Below are 18,280 nucleotides of genomic sequence, written 5' to 3'. Positions count from 1 at the left end.
TCTTTAGATGGTTTCTTTTTGTTTTTTGTTTCAATTAATTATCCTTCCCGAATTGTTCATTGTTTGCCTCCGTTCAGGGAAGAAGAAGAAAAAAAAAGGGGGGGGGGAGGTTGGATAGTCCCAGGAATGTTCTTGCAGCTCCTTGGATCCTTACACTCTCTCCAATTTCCTCTTCCTTCCAGCCTTCTTTTCTTTCCAGCCCTCTTTTCTCTTTCTTAAAAAAAAAAAGGAAAAAGAAAAAAAAGAAAAAAGAATCTCCAGAGTTGAGGGTTAGAGTGGCTCACTGCGCTCCGTTGTTCTTCCTGCCCTTGTCCTTCCTTTCCCTCTTGAATCTGTGCTTGCACTTTCTTTCATCCGTCAGCAGAGGGCAGTAACACTCTCTGCTATGGCTAGCCTCTCTGTGCTTGCACTTTCTTTCATCCGTCAGCAGAGGGCAGTAACACTCTCTGCTATGGCTAGCCTCTCTGTGCTTGCACTTTCTTTCATCCATCAGCAGAGGGCAGTAACACTCTCTGCTATGGCTAGCCTCTCTGATCCAGCTGCCACAGTTCCTTCCTGCCCGCCTCTTTATTTTTACAGCTATCTACGTCCGGGCTACCATATCTTCCGGTGGTGACTCAGTTCTGCCGCTTCACCAGAGTTCTGGGCTCCACCTTTTTAGTGGGCGTTCTCTTTTCGTTGTTTTGGAAGAAGAGGATTAGGATAGACTAAACAGTATGGCGCTCAAGGTCGGAGACCCTTTGTTCCTCTTTTCTTTTCTTAATACCCCGTCTGTTTGCAGTTGAATCTATCCCAATTCCCAGATCTTCTTCACTAATTTAACTGCATTTTCTTCTCCCGCTGCCTCTCCAAATGACTTTCTTTCAGTGTCTCTTGCCAGCCTATAGCCGGCCTTTAGGTAGTTCTTTCCCCCTTATCTTCAATATAGTTAAGGATAGCACTCACAGTTCTCTTAGTCGCTTTTGTCGAACTGGCTTTTGTTCTTTCCTCCTGAGGGTATTAGGTCTTCCCCCCCTTCTTCGTCTTTATTGCCTTGGCGTGGCAGTAGCTAGCAGCTCGTGCAGACTATAGCCTGCTTCCCATTGCCGATCCGCCAGCCCAGCTGTGCCTCAAACCCTCTGCCTCTCACCCTTGAGGGGTGAGGGGCGCTGGGGTTTCTAAGGCTGCTGTTGCTGTAGCGTCTCTCCCCAACTCATACCGCGAGGAGAGAGGGAGCAAACGTGCTCTACCAGATCGCAGCAGCGGTTGACCGACTCAGAGCCTCAGTCGGACCTGCCTGCCGCCATCACCAGCCAACCGGAAGTGTTCTTCATTGCTATGTTTTAATTATGTGTAGGCATCGAATTGTTGCCAATTGTATACGCCGCCGTGAGTCCCTTCAGGTGAGAAGGGCGGGATATAAATGTTGGAAATTAAGTAAGTAAATAAATAAATCTTTGTGTAAATACCAGTCATTTTGTAGGGGGTTTAATGTGCTGCCTACTGTATGCCCCATACCAGAGAGGTTTTCTTCTTTCATGTTGCAAAGCCAATTCAGAATTACAATAGCTGACCTGGTTTGTGAAGAGCAGGACAATAGGTGTCATCAAATGAAATTGTATATGTATGCATTCAAAATAAATTGAAGCAACAATCTTCAGTGAATTGGCAATAGATCATAAGGGAGATTTAATGATGTCAAATGGCTAGTTTTCTGAGAAATTTTGTAAGTTGAAAGGGTATTTTAAATTGAAATTTTAAAAATAGAATACATTTTTTTTACATTTCTGCTTATACCAATGGATATTCCATTGTGTGAAAGGGCTAATTTTGTGAGAAATTTTAACAATCTTATATCTGAATGTTCTTACATGTATGCACATTTTTTCTACCCTTATTCTAGTTTATGCCATGGACATTCCATTGTTATCTATTGCATTTGGTATAGTCTATGAGTAATTAGTTTGGATTTGCCTTCGGGGAGAATAAAGCTGTTGTTGTTGTTGTTGTTATTATTATTATTATTATTATTATTATTTCTCGCTGTGGATATTACTCTGACTTTTATCAATCAATTTTTTATCCACATCTCTGGAGTTTTTCACATTTCTGTAATTAAAGGATCCTCGAGGCAGGGTAGAACACACAATGATAATCAGACCAGTAAAGAAACATAAAATAAATCATCAACCTTTGCCAAACCATGTTTAAACAGTAGTCTTGATTTGATACTGAAAACAGGCCACAATGGCAGCCAGTTCCAAAACCTGGATATTATTCTAAAATAAAGTAGTCAGTGCATTTCAGTCAGTGGTATAACACAGAAGAAGCCCTCACCTGAAAATTGTTTACATTTTATCCTATCTGGGACATAGAAGGACAAAAGATACCTGGATGCTATTCACCCTATGAAAACTAGTTCTTTATGCTATAGGAATATGTATGTGTATTCAAATTGGATTAGAGGCTGAATCACTTAAGTTGAACATTTATACCATGGACTTGAGTGTAGTCTAATAAAGTAGCCATTGTGTCAGACTGATTCCACATTACTGATTATTGCTAGGGATGTGCAAAGCTTTGGATCTCCACTTCGTAATTCAGATATTCAGACAATTCGGAAATACGAACTTCCAAATTACTAATTGGAAAGGAGCCCTCCAAAGCATTTATGAATTGAAGTGCAAGCTTTTAAAACTTTCTGTGAGATTTGTAAAAGATTTGTCGATTCAGAGGGAGAGAGGCCTAGTAGCCCCTTCCTCCTCACTGTCAGCCTCTCCTCAGCATCTGTGTGTCTTGCTTGTTGTTTATTTATTCAGTCACTTTCAACTCTTTGTGACCTCATGGACCAGCCCATGCCAAAGCTCCCTGTTGCCACCCTCAGCTCCTTCAAGGATAAGCCAGTCACTTCAAGGATACCATCCATCCATCGTGTGCTTGGTCGGCCCCTCTTCCTTTTTCCTTCAATTTCCCCCAGCATCATGATCTTCTCCAAGCGGTCTTCACATTATGTGGCCAAAATACTTCACCTTTGCCTCTAGTATCCTTCCCTCCAGTGAGCAATCTGGCATTATTTCCTTGAGTATGGACTGGTTTGATCTTCTTGTGGTCCAAGGCACTCTCAGAATTTTCCAAATTCCCACTCCCTCCTCAAACTGAAGGGAAGCCCTTAGCTTCTGCTCAGTTCTCTTAAAACTGTAGGCCTGTTCTTCTGGTATGAGCAGAATTCCAGGAAATGTTGTTTGGAAAGGCTCTGACCTCTGTAGCAGAGTATTCAAAAGATCCCATCTTAAACTACATTTTCCAGAATTTTGATTATGCCAGAAGAACGGGGCTGTTTGCATTATAGCCCTAGTGTAGGTTAATCACATGCGCATAAATTGAAAAACTTCTTTAAAGTGAGTGGATAGACTGTTGTGAATCTGCTCTGCTCATGTTGTCTCACTGTGCTACAATTTGAGTAGATACCTCTTGTAGTTTTTTTTAAAAAAAGAATTTATTAATTGAAAAAAACTTCTTAAATTCCTAAAAATCAGTGGATGAACTAACCTTTCTGAAACTTTGCAAGATTGATGCCCTGCTTATTGCTGTCTCATTAGGGAGACCTTTTGTAGCTTTAAAAAGATTATTTGTAAAACCTTTTTAAAATTCCTAAAAATCAGTGGACGACCAAAACATTTTGAAACTTGTTGCCTACAAGTGTATCCAGTTTCATCCTGATAGCCATAAAATGAGAAACAAGCCTCACAATTTTCCCCATTGTCGCTAATGGAACAAATCTTAACTAAGCAATTACAAAGGGTTGGAGATTTGGATTACGAATTGTAACAGTATTTCTCCACATTTTTACTAATTAAAACAGGGGTCATATGAACCTCCAAAATGAATTACTAATTGGATTTCAGCCATTTTGCACATCTCTAATTATTACAGTGGAAATGACTGAGAATTCCAGAGTATTTCTGGGATGAGAACATGACATGTTTACATTAGTGAATTAAACATGTTTTATCTTTTAATTTTACATTTTAGATTATTTCTTGGAATCTTATTTTATTGTTGCATGAAGTACCATGCAGCAACTAACAAACTTGAACATTTCTGCTTCGTGATACAGGTCCTGCTGGGACATCACTGTTTCCTACATAAAATGCTGTACATAATGAGCCTCATGCTCACATAATTTGTCTTCATAATGAGATGTGTACACAAGAAGTGCAAAGCCACTCCAAAACTTAGTCATGGTAGTATGTACATAAATTGATAAGTTCAGCACAAGATATCTACCACAGAGGGAAACCTCCCCCTCACTGTAGGTAACTTACAAGAGGCACACCACTCCCTTGTTGCAGCAGTTCCACTAACTGTTGATGTGTTTATGGGAACAATTCAAAGTACCCTATAAAGATAAAATCCAAGTTATCTAAAAAAAAACCCATGTTGTCTCATATGAGCCTGCCCATGGTTTGAAATCTTCTAGAAAGGTACTTCTCTCTATCTCATCACCTTCACAGGTTTAACTGGTGAAAATAAAGGAGAGAGATTTCTTAGTGGATGCTGTGAGGGTCTTCTGTAGAATTCCCTTCTGTAGAACTTAGATTGGCAGCATCCTTCATATTATTTTATAATCAAACAAAGAGTTTTGTGTTTCAACTGAAACAGAGATAGACTGGCCATAATTTGAGATCTTCCAGAAATTTCCTTTTCTTTGTCCCAATATTCTCACAGGTTTATCTGGTAGGAACAGAGGTGATTGCTTTTTAAATGGCTGCTCCCAGGCTCTGTAACTCCCTTTTACAGAAGTTAGATTGGCACCCTCCTGGTTGCTCAGGAGAATTGGACCTTTCAGAATGCGTTATACTGCTTATTTGTTTTATTTTCCATTGTTATGCTTTTAACCATTTTTATTTCTATTTTTTGTGTATTTTTAAGCTGTTTCAAGTTGTCTTGATACTCAATATGGGGAAAGGCTGAATGTAAATAAAAATGATAATGATAACAATACTACCAATGGCTCAGGTCCAGGCTGTTTGGCTGATTGCATCTCCTTGTACAAACCTGCCTGGGCCCTGAGATCTTCAGGAGAGGCCCTTCTCTCGGTCCCACCTCCATCTCAAGCTCGGTTGGTGGGAATGAGAGAGCAGGCCTTCCTTCTCAGTGGCTGCCCCTCAACTCTGGAGCTCTCTGCTCAGGGAAGCCAAAATATCCTTCTGGTGGCAGGCTAAAATCTCTTTATTCTTTTAAAGATTATGGTTTTCAAGATCATTTCAAGGGGTGCTGTGGTTTTTGGCTTTCATTATGTTTTTATAGATTTTTACTGATTTTTAAAATATCATAGAGGTGTGTGAAATGCCAAAAATCTGTTTTGTTTCAAAATACAAATTTAATATGCTTTGTAAGTGTTTCTAAACTATCTTGAGGGGGTCCATTTTGTTTCAAATTCCAAATTCCAAAAAATCATTATTATTCCTGTCATTTTATGGATATTAGAATGAACCTTGCTAGGCTTGTAAGACACATTTAACACTGTAAGCTGCCCAGGTTTCAGAATGTTTCACTCATCCACTGATTTTTGGGAAATGTTTATAGATTTACAAATAATATTTTTAAAATAGAAATGACAAGAGCTATTACTTTGACTTTCTCTACAATGACATAACATAACCAGAGCATCATTCCTCCAGTGTTTCAGAAAGATTTGCACATCCACTGATTTTTAGGGATTTTTTTCAATCTTGGCACCTTGGTCGAGTCACTATCAGTCTCAGAGAACTTTGGGCTTTCTAATTTTTTTATCGCTGTCAGGATGAAACTTAATAGTTGCCACACTTGTGCTACACTAGTAGTACAGTTGATGCCAAAATATGGCAAAGGAAAGGAACAGGTTGGTTGGTATAGAATTATTAATTGACCCCCAAAAATTGAGAGGCGTTAAAAAGTAAGTGCAGAGAAAGAAACTGGCTATTATAGCATGAAATGAGCCAGGGGATAGCAGAATAGTAAAGAAAGGAAAGCCCAGAAGCAGACTTAGACCAAATTTTAAAATGGAAATTTGAGAAGAAGAAAGGAATTGGGATATATATATATATATATATATATATATATATATATATATATATATATATACACATACACACACACACACACACACACACACACACACACACACACACACACCCAACATGAAACACACTTTGATTGAGGTATGGAAAGATGAATTAAATTATAAGTAGAATGAAAATTAGAATTGGATAAGAGCAATTAGGGAAATTAAACACTTAAGGATTAAGGAAACACAATGTAAAATATTAACAAAATGGTATCAAACCCCACACTAACTGGCCCAAATTACCAAAAAAAATCAAAACTTTGTTGGCATAAATGCAGGGGGATGGGGAGTTTTTTCTTATGTGATAGGATTGTGAAAAGCTACAAATTTCTACAAAAATATTTGAGTCTCCTTGTTGGAGAGAAAAGGAGGGTATAAATAAGCATAATAATAATAATAATAACTACAACAACTAGTCCTACTACAACAGATGGCATATTAGGAAAGATGGTCAGACATATCGGCCCTTACCTGTGGTTTTAAGTTCAGAAGCATTTCCTCTTCATCTATTATTGATGAGAATTTCTTCCCCAAAATAACTCAGAATGTGAAACTGGCATAGTATATAATTGTTCCAAAGATATACTGATGTAGTTTAAAGATCAAATTGCACTGTCTAATCTAATCCCCTCATACTTTTTGAGGAGAACTGTTTTGCTGATAGTGTCTCTGCAGATAAGGTCAGGGTTCCATGAGAAAGACCCATATTAGATGTTTTACAATATAAAGAGGAAGGAAGTATTATGCTTCCATAGAAGCAAGACCTTGGACCAGGGCTGATGTTTTTCTATATTATATTTCAGAATGGAAAAGGAAAGATTAAACAGTGTGTTAATATGGAAATGCAAAAGATAGTCTTAATAAATATGTATCATATATTCCACAAAGTTTATATTGTCATTTTCCTAAAGCTACTTTTATGTCAGGATATCATTACTTTTATTTATTTATTTATTTATTTATTTGCTGTATTTATATACCACCTTTTTCACCCCTGTGGGGACATAAAGCGGTTTCCAACAGAAACATGGCAAAATCCAATGCTGAGCATACATGTGAAAAACCAGAACAAGAAAATCAAACAATAACATGTAACTATAAATAAAAACTATTAAGACCATATAAAACCATAAAACATAGGCAACATTTATACATTAAAACATTGAATTAAAACATATTAGCATAAACATTAAAATCACATAATCCAGAATCATTATCCAAAGCCATTCCAATTGTTAATTGCACATATTCCCTATTCATTTCTTGCACTGCTCACTAAGCAAAGGCTTGGTCTCACAGCCATGTCTTTGCTTTCTTTCTGAAGGCCAAGAGGAAGGGTCCTCATCTAATTTCACTGGGGGGGGAGTTCCAAAGCCATGGGGCCACCACTGAGAAGGCCCTGCTCTCATCCCCAGCAACCACACCTGTAAAGGAGGTAGGACCAAGAGCAGAGCCTCCCCCAAAGATCTTAATCTTCTAGATTAGTGGTTCTCAACCTGTGTGCCCCCAGATGTTTTGGCCTTCAACTCCCAAAAATCCTAACAGCTGGTGAACTGACTGGGATTTCTGGGAGTTGTAGGCCAGAACATCTGGGGGCACACAGGTTGAGAACCACTGTCCTAGATGGTTCATGGAGGAAAATGCACTCGAACAGGTAAACTGGGCCAGAACTGTTTAGGGCTGAGCATCCAAATTAATTCAGAAAGAGTGATTGTCTTTTCTTCATAGAATGAAACTATACACGTAGTACTGTTTATACTTTTGAGTGCTTTCCTTTTAAAAAAATGTAAATCTAGAAAAGGTGCAGAAAACAATGACTGGGTTGGAACAACTATGAGCAAAGTATACAATATGCATTGTTTTTAAGGTTAGGAAAAATGAGAAAGAGAATTATTTATGCCATGAAAAGTGGGTGAGGAAGTGCTGCTTTGAGGCCATCCAAGAAAGTTGCATGGTTAAATTCTGAACGAAATGATGTACATTTTGTTGAACTATTTGTTTCTGTAAGATATAGTGCTGTCTGCAACCAGGCTGGTTTTAATAAGGGATTAGACATAGTTGTGGTCAAGAAGATCATGACTACAGAAATTCTTAGACAAGAAGATTATCATAAAGGCAAAATATTACTGCTAGGGTCTGAATAAGCATGCATGTCAAAACCAGTTCCTGGAGAAAATGCACATAAATATACTACTGTAATCTTCTCTGTATTGGCAGTTCATAGACATCTAGTTGGCTAGTGTGGAGACAAAATGCTGAACTAGCTTTTGATTCAATTCACTAGAGCATTTCCCCATTCAAAAACCGCTTACCTAAGAATAGCATGTCTCTTCTAAATGAATGCTTGGAGGAGGTAATGGCCTGGATGAAGAAAAGCAAATTGAAACTGAATCCAAACAAATGTCAGCCCAGGTAGATGCAACTGTCAGGAGTGTTTACTATCAGCTTTAGCTGATACACCAACTGCACCCCTTCTTGGAGTTGGAGGACCTAAAGATGGTAATGCATGTGCTAGTGACTTCTGTAATGTGCTTTATATTTGGCTACCTCTGTACTAAGTTCAGAAACTTCAATTAGTTCAAATCACAGTAGCCAGATTGGTTATGGGATTGGGAACATCTAGGAGTGAGCATATTACATCTATACTACAGTCACTCTCCCAATTAGTTTATGGGCAAAGTACTAAGTGTTGGTTTTGATCTTTAAAGCCCTACATGGTTTGGGTCCAGGTTACCTACAGGATCACCTTCTCCTGTATAATCCACCCTAGAAACCTAAGTCTTCTGGAGGGATGTCTACTCCATCCAGCCAGAAGCCAACTGGTGACCATCACCCAGAGGACTTTTTCATCACCTGTCCAACGACTATGGAATGACCTGCTAGAAGAGATTTGACAGCTCAACCAGCAATCAGAATTTAAGGCACAACTTAACCTATCTCTTCCAGCAGGCCTTTCCACATCAATTTTAACTTTACCTGCATTTTATCAGTGAATTTTAATCTGCATTTTACCTGTATGTATTTGTTGTATGTATTTAATAGTGTTTTGTTTCATCTCGCTGTTTTAACCATGTTGTACCCTGCTTTGAGCCCATAGGAGAGGCGGGTTATAAATTACCATCATTATCATTATATTGTATGTCTCACCTGCATTTGTTCAGATAATCCTTATAATGAAACTGGAAAGAACCAGAAAAATTCTGTTGATACCCATGTCATTTTGTGAATTACATTTTTGGGTTAGATTATCTTTCTTTTCTGAAAAAATGGTAATGTCTCTGTGTTACATAATGGTGCAACCGTTTGCTGAAATACTTATTTGCTGCTGCTACTTACCAAAAGAACAGAAAAATCACCTGCACATTTCTCTGTTGCACTCTGTAATTTTGAGACCCTTTTATTTTCATTTTTAAAACACATGCATGTTGACACTGTCTGGTAGTATCCCCATCTTGCAAGCCTCTTAAAACATCCTATTAATATGGTGTATTCTAGTAAAAAGATCCAGGAAGAGGAGAAAACTCAGCATCTTCTACCCATATGTCTTATTAGGATTTATTTTATTATACATTTGTTCTAGATATAATGCAAATCTTCCAGCAGGATCACACAAGTACATCTTTGTGATTAAATTTGTGACCCCTTTTACCACCTGTAAAGAAGTGTGTGTTTTGTTTTGATTTATGGATGACATGTTTGTTTGAATTTGTTTTAGAAGTCATGTTTGGCTAAGTTTAAAATGGGTAAGTATTAGAGTGACAATATATGGGGGAAGGTAACCAGCTCAGCATTCTGAGGCAGGTTACCATAGCAACGGGGGCGGAGCCAACCGTCATTTGGAAAGAAAAGGAGGGAATGTTTTAAACCCAGCTCAGTCTGTGATCTGAGAGTCACAGGAGGCAGACTGGTTTCAGGTTTAGGGAAACCAGGGAAGTTTAAATATCAGTCTGTGATTTTTAGTCACAGGAGATAGACTGGTTCCAGGATTAAGGAAACCAGGGAGGCAGACCTCTAGTAGAGCCAGACTAAGCAAGTTGGGTGACTTGTTTAGGGTTATTTGTAGAGGCTGTGAAATAGGGGAAGTAATCCCAGTAGATCCAAGTGATTGGTTTATAGTTGGGTTCTGAGAGAAGAAAGTATTTTGGAAGTTAGAACACCTCAACATCTATTTGTAACAGTTATTTAAGTGCCTTTAAGAAGTTATTGCAACCACAAGCTTTGTACATGAAATAAACTTGTTTTTGTTCTTTAAACCATCTAAGTCTCTGTCACACCTATATTCAAACTAAGCAACGATACCATCTAAAGAAATAAGAAGATTAAAAAGAAGAAATTATCCTCTGCCTGATATCTCCATAAGTGGTGGCAGCGGTTATATAAAAAATCATCATCCAGACATCTTTACATTTTGGTGGTAACTGTATGGTGGGATAGTTAAATATATAATAATTAAAAAGGATTCCTCCCTGCCTCAGCATCTGTACACCACCATTAAATACACTTTTAAAAAAAAAAAAAGTATAACATTTTAAAAAAGCATAACTGATGCAAGTCCAAGACTTCCTTGCCCTCCAAGAATCCCTCTGAATGAGCCATGGGTCTAGGTGGTCTACTCTGAGCATTGATGATTTTGCTGCTTCTCTGTGTCAGAGCAAGAATTCAGTGATGGCTGATTTAATTGCACCTATTACAATTATATGACCCAGCTGGAAGAAAGCAAAGAACATCTAGAACAGTAAAATAACTCATAGATGCCAGAGCTAGTTTTGTGTATTGGTACCAAATAGATTTAATTCTTTTCACACTATACGTGAATGGTATAAATAATGTCTCCAGTCATCTGCAATTTCTCTTCAAAACAGCCTGTGAAATTATCATGAATAGTCCCCTTTTTACAGATATGGAATTGAGCCTAAGGTTTAATGACTTGCGCAGGCTACATGGTGAGTCTATGGCTGAGCTGGAATTTGATGCCTCTTCTCCTGGGGCCATTGCTAGACACTGCTGAACACAACAATATAGCCTCCACCTACACAGAAATTCAAATATATTTTATTTGTGTTATTATAATCAGAAGACATGAGATTTACTTTAAAATACAGTATGTATATTTTCAGAAAGTACTAGGATAACAGAAGAAAAGGATGTGACATAAGTGTTGTTGAGTCCTTTGGGGAATAAGAACTGAGTATCAACACAAAAGGACTTTACAGAACCTTGTATTGTTTCCTTGACTACTAGAAATTCCATTTATACTATTCAGGTTTTCTATTATTGTAGCATGTAGAATAACAGAATATCCATAATATTGACTCCTAAAACCAGAATAAGGACTGGCATACAACATTATTTCAATCAGAAGTGTTGTCTTTCCTCTGTACCCTCAAACCTATGTCACTTTTAGGACATGTACACAAATTACCAGCCTGATAGAAAATATAAATCAATGGGTATTTTATTTTGTTCAGTGACTAGCATTAAATAGAAAATATTGACTAATACAGAGAGCCAGTGTGATGTAGTGGTTTGAGTTTGGGACTAAGACACCGGGAGACCAGGGTTGGAGTCCTTGTTCGACCATGAAAACCCACTGGATGAGCTTGGGCTAGTCATGTTCTCTGCCTCAGAGGAAGGCAAAGGCAAGTCCCAACTGAACACATTCTGCCAATGATAGGGTCACCTTTGGATTGCCATAAGTCAGAAATGACTTGTAGTCACACAATAACAATTGACTAATGTCTCAAATCATTAGATGTCTTTCTAGAAGTGAATATGACTGAACTGAAGCTATCATACATCATGAGGCTGTGTGAGTCACTAGAAAAATAGATAATGCTCAATAAACTGGAAGTCAGTAAGAAAAGGAGACCAGACTACAGGTAGATTTAGTCAATCATAGAAACCACACCCTTGAGCTTGCAATATCTGAGCAGGGCTGCCGATGAAAAGGTACCTTGAAGATCTCTTGTTCATAAGATCATCATAAGTCATGGTCAACTTCATGACAAATAACAACAATCCATATAGGTGCATCTTTTTTGGGGGAAAGGACCTATGTAATTGAATTTAGCACTGCTTTACTCCAGTTGTATACACATCTAAACAATGAAACCACTAGGCAGAGAGTGTAAAGCTCTAAGATTAGGTACTATAGATTTATATGTAATTAATGTTTGGGTGGGGGGCTCTAGTGGATGTAGTAGTGTGTTTATTATATTAAGAAAATGTATCTTTGCTGCTTTTGTTTTTGTCTTATGGTTTATATTCTTGCTTTTTCTGTCTGATTGTAGGTTTGGTGTGTTTTTCTGAATAACAATCTATATCTATATACAATAGAGTCTCACTTATCCAAGCTAAACGGGCCGGCAGAAGCTTGGATAAGCGAATATCTTGGATAATAAGGAGGGATTAAGGAAAAGCCTATTAAACATCAAATCAGGTTATGATTTTACAAATTAAGCACCAAGACATCATGTTATACAACAAATTGGACAGTAAAAGCAGTTCAATACGCAGTAATGTTATGTTGTAATTACTGTCTTTACAAATTTAGCACCAAAATATCACGATATATTGAAAACATTGACTACAAAAATGGCTTGGATTATCCAGAGGCTTGGATAAGCGAGGCTTGGATAAGTGAGACTCTACTGTATATAATAAAAGTCAATGTTTGTTTGCGAGTATGTGGCAGCTTTCTGATTGGCCACCACTTTCACAGGCCACTGTGACCACCAGGAATCACTGACGTGGCCCAAACTTGGCACACATAACCCCTATGACCCATTTTATGTCCTGGTGCCATTTGGGGGATGATGGGCCATGGAGGATGGGATTTGTAGTACTTTCAATTGCTTGGCCTTCCACAGACCACTGCGATGCCCACCAGTCACGGAACTGGACAAAACTTGGCACACAGAACTTCCATGACTCCCTTTATGTCCTGGGGCAGTTTGGGGAAGGACAGACCAAGAATTATGGGACTTCCAGTACCTTCACCCACTTCTAGTGTCCACTGCAACTGCCACGAATCACAGAACAGACCCAAACTTGGCACACATATCCCAAATGACACACTTCACACACTGCAGCAGTTTGGGGGAGGATGGACCAAGGATTATGGGATTTGCAGTACTTTCAAACACTTTGTCTCTGACAGACCACTGTTACTCTAACTAATGACGGATTAGGACTAAACTTGGCACACATAACCCCCTTGACCCATTCTATCTCCTGATGCCATTTGGTGCAGGCTGGACAATGGATGATGGGATTTGCAGTAGTTTCAAATGCTTCAGCTCCCACAGACCACTGTGGTGCCCACCTGGGATGGATCTGGACCACATTTGACACACAGAGCCCCCATGACCCCCTTTACATCCTGGTGCCAATTGGAGGAGGATGGACCAAGGATTATAGGATTTACAGTACCTTCCCTTGATTCACCTCCCACAGACCATTGAGACGCGCATGAATGAAACAACTACACCAATTTTGGCACACTGATGCTATGTGCCCCACTTTACACCCTGGTGTGGTGTGGGGGAGGATGGACCATGGATGATGGGATCTGCAGTACTTTCAAATGTTTTCCCATCCGCTGTCCATTGTTACTCTATCCAATGACGCTTCATAACCATGCTTGGCCCATATGCCCCACATGACCCTCCTGCAGTTTGAAGGTCAACAGACCAAGGATGATGGGATTTACAGTACCTTCACTCACTTCCTGAGACCACAGCAACCCACAACAATGACTGATAAAGACAAAACTTGCCACACATACTCCCTTTCACCCACTTTACATTTGATGTGGTTTGGGGGACAACGGACCATGGATGATGGGATTTACAATACCTTCACTCACTTCCCAAGATCACTGCAACTACCACACACGACAGAACTGAACCAAACTCAGCACACATATCCCAGATGACACACTTTACCCCCTGCAGCAGTTTGGCCGAGGATGGACAAAGGATTATGGGATTTGCAGTACCTTCACCCAAATTGTCTCCCACTGAAAACCCCATCACCCACAGATCTGCACAAATGGGCCCATTCAAAATATCCGAAACAACTCAATGCCGTCTATGAATAACCCGGGCATTGCCGGGTCCCCAAGCTAGTTATCAATAAAAAGAATATAACTGAAACAAAGCCCACATAGCTTTCTGGAGGTAAAAGATAATTCCAAAATACTGGGAACAGATTAGCTCAGAAGTCATCCTTTATGCCCATTAAAAACCCATATTCTTTAGATCTATAAATGTATAAAGAAAATAAAGACTATTTAACAGACATTCCTCAGCAAAACCATATTCCTTGAAAAAGCAAACTCATGGCAGACATATACCTAAGGGAGAATAAATATATTGAAAAAACAAAATAAAATTAATTTCTACATCAGTTGTCATTTCAAGAACAACCAATATACCTTAGGTTATACTGGCTTATTAAAACTTTGATTGTTTTTATTCTTCTTTCCCTCACCCCCATCCCTACCTTTTAAATTAGAATCTTCCATGGAGACACTGTGATAACCCCTGGAACACGGACCACTGTTTCTCCAATTACAGTATAGCAAATACTACCAACATGACAAGTGCTGTTTTGGAATTCTGGGAGTAAGCCAGAAAGATTTTTTTCTCATTCTTATGAACATGTACTTTCAATTCCTTAATCTGTTTAATTAAACAGTTAAATTAGGTAACTTTGTACATTCCCTCTTTGTTTTCAGACGTAATATGCACCAGATGACAGATGGACTGGAAAAACCAGGACAAATTCGCTGGCCATTAGCAATTACTCTAGCAATTGCCTGGATTTTAGTGTATTTCTGCATCTGGAAAGGAGTAGGATGGACTGGAAAGGTAAGAATTTATTTTACAAACCCACACATTGCATGCTGAATCAGCACGGTATTCTAAAAATGCCTTTATTTAAAATAAATTAATCTTCCAAAGGGATATACTGGGTACAGCAACTTTTAGTTGTTATTTATACTTTGGATATCTTTATAATTAAATTTAAATAAGTTGCTGACATCCAGGATATAAGTGGTGCTACACATGTGGAACGGTTTTTGTGGATAATGTGCAGCCAGCTAATAGTGGTGCAAGCAGAGTTGCATATTTGAAATGGTTACACAGTATACAAAGTAATGTGTGAATATGTATTGCCATTATGTACTTGCTTTGAACATCGCAGCTGCAAAAGGGTTGCAAGTGCCATATGCATTGACCATTAGTCCCCATAAGTTGTGCTACGTTGAGAGGATGCATAATACAGATATTTATGCTATACTATAGTGATCTTAGCATGTGTTTGCATTGTCTTTTTTTACAATGCAAATCAAACCTTTAATTAAGTGAGCAGTAAAAGGTGATAGTATTCTTAGGATTGTAGGTATTAAAAGGGAGGGGGAAAATAAAGATGACAAGAACTGAGCATGTAGTTTAGTATTACATATTATTATGTACTTATGTATAAGTTGATCTCAAATATGAGTTGAGGGCAAGTGTTGGGGCAAGATTATGGAATTTGATATGACCCGTGGATAAGGCAAATGTAGAGCGTAAAGCAGCAATGCTGCCTCAGAGGACCAGCTACTCCTGGCTGCTGCCACTACCATTTCCTTGCCCTGGCATTCAAAAAGGCCAGAAGTGGTGTTGCAGTGGAGAAAGTAGAAGCAGTTGCTACTTTTTTAAAGGTTCTCCCTGGTTGGACTAAGGTTTCATCTACTCAAAAAAGGGAATGGTATACTCAGCACTGAGCCATAGATATGTTGACTCCATTTTTGAGGTTGATTTTTTGACTAAAATTTGAAGACTTATACATTAGTATATAGGGTACTGAACAGAGAATTTGTAAGGTGTGCACTTAACATGTAAGAAGGAAGATATGGATGCCATCGTGTTTCAGACTTCACAACAGCAGATTTGATTTATTACTTACTGTATTTCTTAAGTCAATACTAAAGTGACTCAAAGAAAATCAAGCATGGCCTTTGTTTCAAACACTAAGCATCTTATTTTTTATATTAGGTGGTATACTTCTCAGCCACATATCCATATATCATGCTGCTTATCTTGTTCTTCCGTGGGGTAACATTGCCTGGAGCAAGAGAAGGCATTTTATTCTATATAACTCCTAAATTTGAGAAGCTATCAGATTCCGAGGTAAGCATTCAAGCTATGCAGCTTGCATAAAATTTTATTATGTAATGTTTATGAATTTTTATTGATAGCAATATTGTCACATTTGAAAATCTTTAGAAACCACAAATCAAAAGGTTACAGGAATGTATCTATCCTTTATGATTAGGTTTGGCTGGATGCTGCCACACAGATCTTTTTCTCCTATGGTTTGGGTCTTGGTTCATTGATTGCTCTTGGAAGTTACAATCCTTTCAACAACAATGTTTACAGGTAATACAATAAACATTTGTCACAGTATAAACAAGGATGGGAATTGTGTGGCCTTCCAGATATAACTGGCCTTAAACAGCCTAGTCCAAGGGTCCTTAAACTAAGGCCATTTACCTGGCCCCACCCTAAACTTTAGATTTAGGATTGAAACTATGTGAAGCCACACAAGAACAATCTTAATTAACTTGATTATCTCATTAGCCAAAAGCAGGGCCATACTTCCCATTGAAATACTGATAAGTTCATGTTAGTTAAAATTGTTCTTCTTTTTAAATATTGTATTGTTCTTTCATGGTTTTTTGCACTACAAATAAAATATGTGGAGTTTGCACAGAAATGTGTTTATGTTTTTTTCAAACTATAGTTCAACCCCCTAACAGTCTACAGCACTGTGAAATGCCCTCTGCTTTAAAAGTTTGAGGATCCCTGACCTAGCCAGTGGTAAGAAACATGGAGAACTATGCCCTACCATTTCTTGTGGAGGAACACTCTTTCTACAAGTAAAAAAATAAGTGATAATAATTTGCTAGGCAGAGAGCCAAAATGGAAGAATCCTCTCGAATTATACATAGAGCACAAGACACTATCAAGGCTTCTCCATATTAAAATCAGAGTGACAGTTGTATTGTTTAACAAGAGATTCAAAATTGTACTATTCAAGGAGAGAGCCTATCTAGGCATGATATAGATAGAAATCATCATTTCATTCAATAGAAAAAAAATGAAGTTAGTTGGAATAATGATTTCTATCCTATATCATAGGTTAGTACAGTCTTAAAAATTCATTGGGTATTATGAAGTGGAAGAAAAACATGAATAGATTCACAGCTACACATGGAGACCTATGGCTTCCACTGCTTTGCACAGTCTGCCCTTCCTCTCACCCACCTCTACCTTTCCTATTTCTGTATTAGTACAGTATTCCAGTTTAGTTTCCCAGCATTTGGCCAACCAGAAGGAGGAGGTTTTCAGAGAGGGAAAAAAGAGTAAATCTATATTATAAAGTCTTCTCAAACCTTCCCCTTCTTTGGATGAATTGCATTCTAGCCATGGCCTGGGTCCAGAGCAGAGCTGCAGCTCATGCAACCAATGCCAAGTGAAATATGTCACCTCTGCTTGCACCATGGGCAAGCAGGGCTTAGAAGCATAATGGGAACCCAGAATAGGAGCACTTTTGGGTAATGGTGATTCACTTTGATATTAGCTGCACAGCCCTACTCGGAATGTCAAAGGAGCAAGCTCCATGGTGGTTCTCCAAATTCAGAGTGCCTAGGGAGAGAAGGTAGCTCTATATACTGCAGCACAGAGGTTAATGCAATCTGAAGCTTGTTCATCCACCCATAGCATTGTAATACGTGGTGGGAATAGTCTCTTTTCCCCTGTAGCATCTTATATAATAAACGCAATAAGAGACAGACCGAGGAATAATTTGTATTTCTAATGACAAAGAACTAACTACAGATTAAATATATTGATTTGTTGCTGTTGTTATTCATAACAGTTATCATTGCCTGTAATGTTATATGCATTAAATAAACTGCCCTGCCAGTGAAAATATTGATAAACCTCTTGATTTCATGCAGTCACTATCCTTTTCTCTCTCTCTCTCTTCTCTCAGGGATTCTATTATAGTATGCTGCATAAACTCTTGCACGAGTATGTTTGCTGGTTTTGTGATATTCTCCATTGTAGGATTTATGGCTTATGTCACCAAACGTCCTATCGAAGAAGTTGCAAAATCAGGTGCGGTACATTTTAATGC

General features: G+C 38.4%; 1 protein-coding gene across 7 annotated transcripts in view; it reads left to right on the top strand.

Annotated features, from left to right (window-relative positions):
• slc6a1 (solute carrier family 6 member 1) overlaps positions 1-18,280 on the top strand; it is a 118,975-nt gene that overhangs the window by 86,907 nt on the left and 13,788 nt on the right. For all 7 annotated transcript variants that reach the window (XM_062969994.1, XM_003217668.4, XM_062969995.1 and 4 more), the window contains 5 exons: positions 14,606-14,715; positions 14,829-14,961; positions 16,135-16,269; positions 16,415-16,518; positions 18,137-18,261. In XM_062969994.1, the coding sequence (XP_062826064.1) occupies positions 14,606-14,715; positions 14,829-14,961; positions 16,135-16,269; positions 16,415-16,518; positions 18,137-18,261 (607 nt within the window). The remainder of the gene's footprint in view (positions 1-14,605; positions 14,716-14,828; positions 14,962-16,134; positions 16,270-16,414; positions 16,519-18,136; positions 18,262-18,280) is intronic.

The sequence above is a fragment of the Anolis carolinensis genome, chromosome 2 (genome assembly GCF_035594765.1).
Source record: "Anolis carolinensis isolate JA03-04 chromosome 2, rAnoCar3.1.pri, whole genome shotgun sequence".
NCBI classification, from domain to species: domain Eukaryota; kingdom Metazoa; phylum Chordata; class Lepidosauria; order Squamata; family Dactyloidae; genus Anolis; species Anolis carolinensis.
The sequence above is the reverse complement of the archived record's forward strand: the minus strand, read 5'-3'. Positions and strand labels throughout refer to the sequence as shown.